Source organism: Podarcis filfolensis (assembly GCF_964270895.1).
Source record: "Podarcis filfolensis genome assembly, chromosome: 12".
NCBI classification, from domain to species: Eukaryota; Metazoa; Chordata; class Lepidosauria; order Squamata; family Lacertidae; genus Podarcis; species Podarcis filfolensis.
In genome coordinates, this window is record NC_139614.1 from 18,343,159 (window position 1) to 18,355,523 (window position 12,365).

General features: G+C 45.7%; 1 protein-coding gene across 1 annotated transcript in view; it reads right to left on the reverse strand.

The window, feature by feature from the left end:
* Positions 1-10,741, reverse strand: part of UBE2E1 (ubiquitin conjugating enzyme E2 E1) — a 55,269-nt gene extending 44,528 nt beyond the window's left edge. The window contains exons 1-3 of the mRNA XM_083578345.1: positions 10,497-10,741; positions 9,157-9,335; positions 7,756-7,806 (exon numbers count right to left, since the gene is read on the reverse strand). Coding sequence (XP_083434471.1) covers positions 7,756-7,806; positions 9,157-9,308 — 203 coding nt within the window. The 5' untranslated portion in view covers positions 9,309-9,335; positions 10,497-10,741. The remainder of the gene's footprint in view (positions 1-7,755; positions 7,807-9,156; positions 9,336-10,496) is intronic.
* Positions 10,742-12,365: the final 1,624 nt, after the last annotated feature.

Sequence of the window (12,365 nt, forward strand, 5' to 3'; positions counted from 1 at the left end):
CCGCCGACCTTCTGATCGGCAAGCCCAAGAGGCTCAGTGGTTTAGACCACAACGCCACCCACGTCCCTTACCTTTTCACCTTACAACCACCAGACAGCAACAGCAACTTAGTTTTTCCACACGTCTATGGACAAGTGCCAAAAAAATTACACTGATCAAACACAGCCCACGCTCCGTGCTGCCTACTGCTGCATTTAATTTTGGAATTAAACTGTTGCAGAACAATTGTGACCAAGCCAACCATCCTAGTTCAGGATGCTGTTAATCCAATCCGCCACAAGCATGACAATTACTTAGCAACCGTCCCAGTCAGGCCCAGTGCTAGAGAGTGCCCAGGTGGGGCAATGGCCAAGGGCCCAGACCTTCAGTGGGGCCCCTCCAAGACCCCTAATCAGATGCAATAGGCAGGCAAACAGTTGCTGTTCCCATCACCCATCTTAAAATTCCAGATCCTTAAACTTCAAACCCTCCCCACTGAATCTCTTCTAAAACAGATCTTTGCTGATTGAGGAAGAGTTAACTACTGTCATGCAGATCTTGAATTACTTTGGGGCTTTGTGCCCCATCCAGCTGTTCTGTCCACCCTGTTTGGGGAGCCACTGCCCCAGTCCCAAGAAATATGGTTGCTGCCTTTGGCTGCCTATGGTGAGAGGAGGCAAAGGCACTCTGCATATGCACAGCAGCACTTTTATTTGCATTTAAGCAGGAGGTTCTTTTCATCTTTGCAGGTAAAGCCACCAAGAGCAATGCTTAATTTCTAATAAATGAAATAATCAAACTCTTGCGTGAATTGGATGCGGTAATTAAATCTGAAAGCACGGGATTAGTACATTAACAGCAGATTAAAAGTGAGGATTTTATTCAGAGCTGTGCCCTGAAAGGCTGTTCAGTACTGAGGGCATTGTAATATAGAAAGGAATTTTATATCTTCATTTGGATAACGTTTTGTAGCTTTCCCAAAAAAGTGATAAATCTGCCTGAGAGAAACATTTGCTAACTGAACAGTCTCTAATCATTATTGGCTTTATATTTAAAAAGTAAAAAGAAACTATTGTAGGTCTTTCTATAGGTTTAACTACCAATTTCTCCATATGAACCTTATTGTACACTGTTCCTTAAGTATTTGCTCCACATTATGTAGGAATTTTTCAGCTAATAAACATTTATAAAGTACTCTCCATAGCACGTCACCACTGACAAAAAACAGAAAGCATACATATGCAAAATGAACTTGGCATTCACAAATGTCTCTTTCAAGCCAGTGAACAAAGGGAAGAAAAACCAAAACTCTCATCTTGGTTAAACAGCTGCAGAGTATTCCTGCATTATGGAGCGCTAGAAAGCAGCCCATTTAACGCATTTGCCCAGGCAATAGCTGCTCAAGGGAACACATTTGTTCATATAGCATTTCTTGCAAAATAATAAAAAATTGTGTATTTTAAAACATTGGTTCTTAAAAATATGCACTTGCATATAGGTCCACTGATATTAAGGAGACCAAATCTGTGTAAGTTTTTAAAGAATTAAGATATTGGGGCACAGATTAATTAATATATGAAAGTAGAGTTCAGTGCTATTGTCAGATATATTTTTTTAAGCCTTCACTGAGTTTAAAGGGAGATTTAGGGCTATTGAAAAAAACACCAATAATTTATTGCTGCACAACTTGTGAAATCGAATTCAAATTTCTCAGTTCCATTTCTGCAAATCACAGATAATTTCCCATTCATTTCTGTGCATTTTTATTATGTATTACTTTGTGGCATGACATTAACATTTCTCTAGTCCTCCCCCTCCTTTATTATTATTTCAGGTCAAAAGGTTTGTAGGCATTTTTGGAGAGAGAAAAGTTACAAGAAACAACATCTGGACAAACGAATAGGATTCATGCATGTTCTGCATATTTGAAATAGGAGTTTTACTATTAGTTTTCCCTGAAGGTTTCTAAATCACACAAACCTGAAAAATATCCTTAAAATGCTCATGTTAGAATTAGAGAGACAAAATGTTAGATTAGTTATGAAGTCCAAACTGTACTTTGTGAGACTATGCTGTTATTTGCACTTTTTCTTCTGCGACCTATGAAATTCAGAATTCTGAACACACAAATAGGTATGGGGGGAAACCACCCGCTTTGTTTTCCTTCGCCCAGCCCAGTATGTTTGCACAACTCTTAAGGAAATTCTATGCTACTACTAAGCGCTTTACAAGAGACGTTTATTGAAATTCCAATAAACAGCACTATTTCTTGCTAGCCAGATGTGATCCTTTGGACGTCAAAGCCCTATCTTCCATTTAAGCCCCAGTCAAAACGTGCCTTCAGTTCTCTCGTAATAACTGCCAAGCAAGAACCCAAGCAATTTCACAAATGGACAAGAAAAACTGCTCACCCTCCAGTGGAAACTCTCCAACAAGTGTCAAGTTAGCACATCAAAATGCACGAGATGAACAGAAACTCTGCAATATTACCCGGAAAGATGGCATTTAAAAGAACACAAATATCTCAAACCAAAAATGGCAAATCAAATAAAATAAAAATTGCTGACACTGTGAGACTAAGGATTTTACACAAAGCCCCTTTCTGAGAAACAATTTGCTCTCTTCCCTTTCTTAGGGGTCCTCATGAAAGTTTGGTGTGTAGCTGCTTTCAAGGGCTTGCCGCTGCTCCTTTTTGTACAAGTTTGTTGCTGCTCTTCAGTCTGTTGTGCAGTAATTGTTGCGTACGCAAACTGGGTGCACTCGGGGCAATTTCTAGCCTTCGGTGCACATTCCCAAAGTGCACCGAGTCAATAAAAGAAAGCACTTTTCTGTACACATCTGGAGCATTTCAAGTCAGGTTTCATTCCCAGACCATAAAGCGAAAGGGTGTGAAACCTGATCCCCTGGAAAGTACTGCCATCTGAATGCAGGGGGGCGGCTTCCAACAACCACAGAGATCCTTATCAGGTATGGAGCAAAGGGGGGGGGCTTGGGGACAAGGAAGGCGATCTTGCATGTTATCAAGGAGGAGACGCAACAGCAGTCTGGTATGATAAGAGCAGCCAGAAGAAGCCGCCTATTTTAGTACAGTCTAACCTTGGTTGTACAGTCTAACCTGCCAACCTAGCAGTTGGAAAGCACATCAAAGTGCAAGTAGATAAATAGGCACCGCTCCGGCGGGAAGGTAAACAGTGTTTCCGTGTGCTGCTCTGGTTCGCCAGAAGCGGCTTAGTCATGCTGGCCACATGACCTAGAAGCTGCATGCCGGCTCCCTTGGCCAATAAAGCGAGATGAGCGCTGCAACCCAAGAGTCGGTCGCAACTGGACCTAATGGCCACGGGTCCCTTTACCTTTAACCTTGGTTGACGGGGATGCGGGTGGCGCTGTGGGTTAAACCACAGAGCCTAGGACTTGCCGATCAGAAGGTCAGCAGTTCGAATCCCCGCGACGGGGTGAGCTCCCGTTGCTTGGTCTCTGCTCCTGCCAACCTAGCAGTTCGAAAGCACGTCAAAGTGCAAGTAGATAAATAGGCACCGCTCCGGCGGGAAGGTAAACAGTGTTTCCGTGTGCTGCTCTGGTTCGCCAGAAGCGGCTTAGTCATGCTGGCCACATGACCTAGAAGCTGCATGCCGGCTCCCTTGGCCAATAAAGCGAGATGAGCGCTGCAACCCAAGAGTCGGTCGCAACTGGACCTAATGGCCACGGGTCCCTTTACCTTTAACCTTGGTTGACGGGGATGCGGGTGGCGCTGTGGGTTAAACCACAGAGCCTAGGACTTGCCGATCAGAAGGTCAGCAGTTCGAATCCCCGCAACGGGGTGAGCTCCCGTTGCTTGGTCTCTGCTCCTGCCAACCTAGCAGTTGGAAAGCACATCAAAGTGCAAGTAGATAAATAGGTACCGCTCCGGCAGGAAGGTAAACGGCGTTTCCGTGCGCTGCTCTGGTTCGCCAGAAGCAGCTTAGTCATGCTGGCCACATGACCTAGAAGCTGCATGCCGGCTCCCTTGGCCAATAAAGCGAGATGAGTGCCGCAACCCCAGAGTCAGTCACGACTGGACCTAATGGTCAGGGGTCCCTTTACCTTTACCCTTGGTTGACAAACGTAATCCGTTCCAGAAGTCCGATCGGCTTCCAAAACATTCGACAACCGAGGTGTGGTTTCCGATTGGTTGTGGGAGCTTCCTGCACTCAAGCGGAAGCTGTGTTGGACGTTCGGCTTCTGAAAAATGTTAGAAAACTGGAGCATTTACTTCTGGATTTTCGGTGTCCGGGAGACAGCCGAAACATTCCAAAACAGAGCCGTTTGGGAACCGAGGTCTGACTGTACCATCAAACATGTACATAAAACCTGACAAAAGAAGGACCGAGCCACTGCCCAAAGCAAATGGCCACTTTCACAAGAACTGCTTCAGCAGTTTTCACACATTTCCCATGCCTGCACAGTTACAGCACCACATGCAACCTTCACTATGCATGCCTATGTATTTATCATCTCTGCTCTCCTCCAAATACTTTGTCTGTAGTTATCACGGACGGTGAGAGGCTGAATGTATACTTCTCTAACCAAACAGCAACTGGTGTGATGGTGCATTTTAAAGACTATATTTGTTTCTAGGAATAAGATAATGCCTGTCCGCCAGATCCTTAGCAGCTCCAAAGATTATCACTCAAATTAAAAGGGACCGTTTCCCACATTAACCATATCCACAAGTGCGAGGGACAAAAAGGCATTCTTAGTGTCACTTGTGAAAGCAGCCTATGGCAGGGGGCTTCACGGTGAGCCCCCTCGAGGAACAAAAGCAACAATCCAAGCTTTCTCAAGCGTAGCCAAGACAAAACACAGGCAAGCGGTTCACTGGCAGTGCTCAACCTTGTCCTGAAGGCAAACACATCAAACGAAAGGGGAGATGCAGGACCTCATGGGCTCACAGAAAGCTTTAAGGCGCCTTGTTGGGAAAACTCTTAGAAGAAGCAAAAAGTATATGAGGAATAAACCTACAGGCCCCCATCACCAATAATATTCAGGGCATGCAGCTATGCTGTAGCAGCTTAGGTGGGGTGAATTGTGATTCCATTCTGTCTTTAAAAAGACAACAAGGAGCTTTTTGGCTCTACGTCCCCTGAAATCATAGTGGCACATTGCAAAATCCTAAAAAAAATGTGTGTTTCTCACATCTGTAATGGGCCGCTACAGCAGTCTCCAATCCTGAATGAGAGCAGCATGAGACTAGGAGAAAGCAACCTTGCCAGGCCAATGCTACTGGTGTAAAGGTATGGATCTTTCCCATAGCATCAGCTAACAGCTGGATTCACACTGAATACATAAAGGCAGGGGTAGTCAATGTGTTACCCTCCAGATGTTGTTAACTCCAACTCCCATCAGCCCCAGCCAACATGACCAACGGTCAGCGGGTGAACCGCAATGGTTACTCCTGTGTTAGGAAATGGCAACACGTAGGCTATTTTCACACGTGATGCTTAAATCTGTTGTAGCCTGTGCTGTGCCTGTGATTTTAATGCAACACCTACATGGGCTAGAGAAATGGCTCTCTTCCACGAGAACATATTCACACATCTACAAAATACTTTAAAATATTCTTTTGTGTGACAAAGCAAACACAACCCCCAAAGATGCCGTCATTATCACAATGGACTTAAGATGTGAATGAAGAGAACAAGGTTTTGAGACACAATTTTGTGCCCCCAAGCAAATAAGTTCCAACAGTGTAGTTACTCTAAAACTCCAGATTCAAGGTTTTAAGTCCCCCCCTACTTCCTCCTCCTCCTCCTCTCACTACCAATTATGAGCCAAATCAAGGCTAGAATACTTCTCTCAAGTTCAACACAATCCACAGGAAAAAGAAACTTGAAAACATCCAAACTTCTGCTCACATATACGATTTGAAGTGCAAGATTCCTCTGATCACCAGGTAGTTTAAAGTGCTTGTAGCATAAACCAATTTTTGCCCCTCAAAAGGCTTGAGCAAAGCAAACATCTCTGTATTGTGCCTCGAAGTTTATGATTCCCGGTGGACTGCACTACTGAAATAAGAAACCACATCTACAGTCATTATATTCTGACAAGGTAATTTGCTAGCATAGCCCTGAAAGGCACCAAGTTCATATACAAGCTGTTTAGAGAGAGATAACTGTTGCAAGATTACTTGGATGATTTGGACATACACTTTGATCAGGCAGGGTAAGAGGGAAACCATTAACAAGAATGCAACACTGAGAACAGCAGATTCCAAAAACCCACATAGCAAATTCACAAGCATGATTAATTTAAACCGCATGAAGCTTCAGCAACAAGACAAAGCCATTTGTCATGCATGTTTTTAAAGTCTCTCTTATCAAACACCAACGACTAAAAACCTTTAACATCATAATACATTTGTATCAGTCATCTCCCCTCTTTCATCCAGGCATCAGTCACTGATCATGTTCCTGATCCCGTTGCAATGGGGACTTCGGCCAATAGAAGGAAATACGTCTTTAGCTGATCCTGTTAAATAAACAGGGCAGCCCTTCATTAAGCCCAGACCTCTGCTCTCCTCACATATTTTCCTCCCAGTTTCTTCACGTGATGGCTGGATTTTAAAATGAAACTTTAACAGTCGCATCATTTGCTTGCTGGAGCAGTCATAAAGGAAAGGGAACGTCTTGCAGGTAGAGGAAGCAAGCTCCACCCTAAGTGTTCTAAAAGACAGATCGTTTCACCGGCTGCCACCATCAATAGCAACTGGCTCGAAAGTGGTTATTAGCAGCCTGGACAGATAAAGATGCTCTCTAGAAACAGCAGCCTCAACTGTGACAGCATGTGCTGAAAGTAGCCTTCCTGTTAAATTAACAAGGGGCAACCACGGACCATCTATACCATATTACCCCATATCTAAATGCTCAGGGGCTACAAAAGCTAAGTGATAACCTAAGAAGCAGCTTAGCAGGTACTTTCAGAAAGTGTCTAAATCTTTTAACACACAGCTCAAACACTCATTTTATAAAAGGCAATGACATCCCCCGGGGTGTGCTTTCACCAGATTACATGCATGCTCTTAAGGTGCATATGCTGAGCTAGGAACTCAAATCTCGCTCCTATTGCATGCAGCACTGCACGGAGCAGAGGCATAACAACTTGAAAAAGCAGCAACAGGTCTTCCGTGTGTCCCCCCCAAATTGAATGCAATAATAAGCATGATGCAATTTGGAATAATACCTATAAATGCAAAAGGGGTGACGGGAACATGCGTTTTCATATCCTTCACAACTGCCCAGCCACAGAAATATATATACATTCACACAGCATGACAACCAATGATGCAATCCACTCCTAATGCAATTACTTCTGAAGTACAATAAAAACAAGCACAAGAAACAGAATATTCACATCCGGAATTCACCTCCTAAGCCTCAAAGGCCATAAGGAATTATTCCAAGCCATTCGGAAAATATACTCTGCATCAACATTTCAGAACCAAAAATTATATTTAGAAGTAATAACCCGTCAAGTGCTCTCCAGTCTTCCTTATTACCATCGTAGGTGCGGTAGCTGCCACCCCACAAAATGTCCTGCATTTAACTGGTAAGATGCATTCATTTTCCTGCCCTTCTGCAAGCAGCAGCCAACAACTGCACGCAGGAAAACACAGAGTGCAATAATATCATGCTGTGTCACGTGCCTTATTTAACTAAACATGGGAGGCAATACAGGTTGGTGGTAGCCACACTTAATTGCAACACGTAGTCCAGCCATTATAAAAGATGGATCAACACATACCTGCAGTTGGGAGGTGGATCTAAGGTGATGTCAGCCAACTCCTTCTGAATCCTACAGCAAGAAACCAAAAGAGAAGGCAAATCTTACACAGGGAATTCAAGAGATGAAAGCAATATGACTTTCCCAAGTAACATCCAAAAACTATTGATAGGGATAAAGGGCAAGCTACATAAATCTACTAAGGTTGATCCAGGTCCATTATTTCCAAACCTTAGTGATCTTCATAACAACACTGAAACTATTATACCTGATTTATAGTCAGAAACACAGGGCAAAAGACACTGTTTTGCTCAAATTAATGAGTCCAAAACTCATGCCAACTTTTGGTCAAGTCCAGCATTCTGTGCAGTGAAACATACTAGATCCCCACAGAAGAAGCAGAAACGAATGACATTCCAATTGGATCACCTTAATGCCATCACAGGTATGAGAGAATAAATAGTACAGAATTTCCCTTCACTAACCACAACAGAAGAAATCCAAACATCAATGATATCAGCAACAAGATTCCCACTGATTTTTATCACTAAGCAGCAAAAGAAAGGGTATGGTCAGAGCATTACAGAATATTCCTTCTGTTTGTTTCTCCCTCCCCAAAATTAACTGGCAGTCAATACAAATACTAGTGTGTGCCCCCCCCCTGTAAAATTCTTCATGAAAGACTCCTTCTCTTTTCATACCAATGTGACACATTAATTTCAGTAGAAACAAGATGGAGAGCACTGGACCCATCAGACAATTTTTTAGAAATAGCAATTCAAATCCCAGCTACACAAGGAGGTTCATAAGCATAAGGGTGAGATTTGTACGTTTTCAATAAGAACACTCTTCTTACTGAAGCAACAGTGATCTTTTGCATCAAAGTTTGAAAGCTGAATTGTGATGAATTTGAAAAAACAGAAAAGATTGACTCTAAATGCGAGCAACGATAGAAAGTAGCATTTTTTTCTCCCTGGGAGACTACTATTTTAACACCTAATTGGATGAACTCAATGCAGATACCAAATCTTAATTAATCTACATCACACTCCTGCACACTGACTACTGTCACCATCCACCAGGAAAACTTGTGAAGAAATTAAGAGTTTTGCCCAAGGCTACGCAGTAAGTTGGTAGCAAGGCAGGAATCGAGGTACTCCTGGTTTGAAGTCACGGGCTCTGAACTTTTCTGCTGGCGGATACAGGTGATAACGACAAGTTTCAAGTAGAAGGTTAGAGGTATGGTTAGGTAAAAAAACGAAATTCTTTAAAATAAAAATAATGCACTTGGGGAGTGGGCAACAATGCTGATGGGGGATGGGCTGTAATTGTTTTGCAGAAAGCGCATATGCCAGAAAGGTATTCAGTGAAGAAAAGCCATCGCAACAACTATAAGGAAGAGAATGCTGAGGACAGTCTCACCTCTTGGCACTGGTGGAAAGGAGCTTGGAATTTTTACTCATGCTGACTTTACTTTCCTTCTTCTTAGGTGTGCTTGTCTCTTTCTCGGTCTGTTGGTTGGAAGACGAAGATGAGGAAGAGCTGGTGCTGGCCCTCGAATCGTCATCCGACATAGCTACCCCACACTACGTACCCCAAACCTGGAGTAAAAACACCACAAGGAACGGTGGGGGGGGGAGAGGGAAACGGGGGACAGTTAACACTTGGACAAGGAGCCACGGGGGTCTTGGGTCAAGCTCTTAGAAAACATTTTCTACTTCTCTTCGTAGAGAGAAAGAATGAATAGGTTCAAAGAGAAGCCCCCACCCGCAAGTTTCAGCAACATTTAGTGCCAGCTCCGCTCTGGAAATGGGGGCGAGGGGGACGCGCAGACCACAAGAATTAATAAAAGGGGAAACTGGGATTAGGGAGACGAAGCAATTTCCTTACATGCCTCCTCTAACCTTTTCCCCTCCGACCCCCCTCCAAATAGCATCCATGACACACAGAGATAAAGGGGTCAGAGGCTAGAGAGTGGTGGAAACATTGGTATTCTAGAAGGTTGGGGCGAAGTAAGAAATTCGGGGGGGGGGGAGTACTAGGAAAAACTGGGAGGCTGCTGAAAGAGGTGAGGTGGAAAACTCACCACCACAGGAAGTGAGGGGGGGATACTTTTCAGAAGGCGCATAATGGGGACTAGTAATTAGGGACTGGGGGGGGGGCAGAGATGACCCAGGAAAAAGGGGAATGCCCTGGAGGGGGGAGAGGAGAGGAGAAATCCGTAGTGGGTGCGAAAGAGGAATCGGTATTGTGGGCAGGGGGTGTCTATAGAGTATACCCCCCTCCAACTTGGGGGGGGGGAGCAGCTAGCTACTCCTCAAGGGGCTCCCCGCCCCTTCTTCCTCCTCTGCTTCTAAACGCCCCCCCTGGCTTTTGTTTTACTACCCTTCCCCACCCCCCAAAACAACATGCCTCCCTCCCCACCACCTCATCCTTCTCGGTTTGCAGACGGGGTGGGGAGGGGAGAGAAATCTGCCCCCCCCCCGTCCGCGCACCCTCCGGCCTCCCCCGGCTCCCAGGGGTGCGGGGCGAGACCTGTCAGCTCTCCCCCCTAAAAATACTCCCCACCCCCCGACGTCTCCTCTGCCCACCCGGGTCTCCCTCCCTCCCCCCGCTGCCATCTCCTCTCGGCTCCCCCCCCCCCCCGCGGGAAGCCCCCAAGCCCCCGCCGCCCTCCTCCGCGCTCTCGGGGGGAGGCCAGGCGCGGCGGGGGCGTCTGCGCCCGTCGAGGGTGAGAGTCGGGGCGCCCCCTCTCCCCCTACCTCTCTCCCTTTGTGTCTGGCGCTCCTCCTCGGTGCGGCTGGGCCTGGCCACTCGTGTCTCTCTCGCGGGGAGAGAAGCGGAAGTGCTGCAACAGCAACTATTAAGCAGGCAATGGCTTCCCCGCCTGCCGCTCTGCCTTGCCGCCCCCCCCGCCCGCCGCCGCCGCCTTCCCGCAAGCAGGGGAAGGGGAAGGGGGGACAGACAGCCGGTGTCACCCTACAGTGTACAAGAAACGCTACACACACACACACACACACACACACACACAGTGTGTATATATATATATATATATATATACACACACACACACACATATATATACATATAAATATATACAGACACACATACACACACAGTGCTTTTTTCTGGAGGTACGCGGGGGTACGCATACCCCTAAACATTTTGTGAATCTAAGTTTGGCCTCATGGAGCGGCAGTATTTCAATATGAGTAGGAAAATGAGAGTACCCCTAAACATTTTTTGAGGAAAAAGCACTTCACACACAAACATATATGTATTATATATATATGCATACGCACACACACACACACTCTTTTTCCCTCTGTCTTCCCACCAAAGTGTGGTCGTGCCCCCCCCCAGCACAAACACGCACCCCATCGAAAGAGGGCTTTCCCGGGGCCACGATGGCTCTACATGCCACCCGCCACCCCACACTCACCTCTCTCCCCCACACTCACCTTTGGAGGTGCGGGGGAGAGGGATAAAAAGATGCCTCTGATGGGGGGCCACCTGGAGCAAGCCGGGCAAATAGTCTGCACCTTGGTGCTGCAGGGATCCAGAGTTACTGGATTCCCAACCTTTTTTTTTTTTTTTTTTTGGCCATGCCCCACCTACCTAAGCATCTCTAAAATCCCGATTAAACCCCCCCCCCCATGACATATAATCCTTATTATTCAAAAAGTGAACTTCGTGGAGAAAGCCTAAAAGGCCTTTCGCTGTTAATAACTCGTTTTTGAATTGGCCCCCTTAAAAATCAAATTGCCCACCTGTGGGCCATGGGCCCCACATTAGGAACCACGGTACTAAGGGGGGGGGGAAACCTTTCCAAACCTAATGATGAGAATGAGAGGCATGTCGGTTTTGGGGGTGGGGGTTGGAGGTCAAGGGCACCTTCTCTGAAAAGTCACACCATCTGGTGGCTCCCCCCACCCCCAGCCCACCTCACGCCAAAAGGCTCCTAGGAAGCAGCCTTTTCTTCTTGTTTTGCCTATTTCTTCCTCACTTTAAAAGCACAGAAGGAGAGAGAGACTGATAATGGCCTCAGGGCTGTGAAGTCCCCCCACCTTCACTCACTTTCTCCAGCAGAAACAGCAACCACCTGGCTCTGGGATGGCCTCAGTAGATTTTTACCTGCAGAGTCCCAAAACAACAGGCCTGTCCTGTTAGAAAAAAACTTCTTTTTCTTATCTTAGGGCAAGCAGCTTTCTGCTTGTCCAAACTCTAAAGGTAGCAAAAACAGCCCAAAACCCCCAGCAATTCCTCTTTTCCACCCACTTCACTTCTGTAGTTTTAACTTCACATCTATTTCTTTTTGTTTATCCAAAAGCATCAGTAAACATTTCACCTCCAACCCTGCAGAGCCACCTATTAGACATTCAGGGTCACGATCCTGCAAGTGGGAGCCTTGGAGAGGGGCTGCAGGCAAGCTGCAAGTTTAAGAACCATCCCTTCCTAAGGGGATAGAGAGGAGATGAAGTGATGTATTTAAAACATTTAAAGTGTTCATTAATGTCATTTATCTGGAGGGGATAGGAGCTGAAAGGAGACTTATCTGACAAGCGACACTTTGGCTAGTCTAACCCCACTTACCTAGGAATAAGCCCCACTGGGTTCAATAGAACTTACCT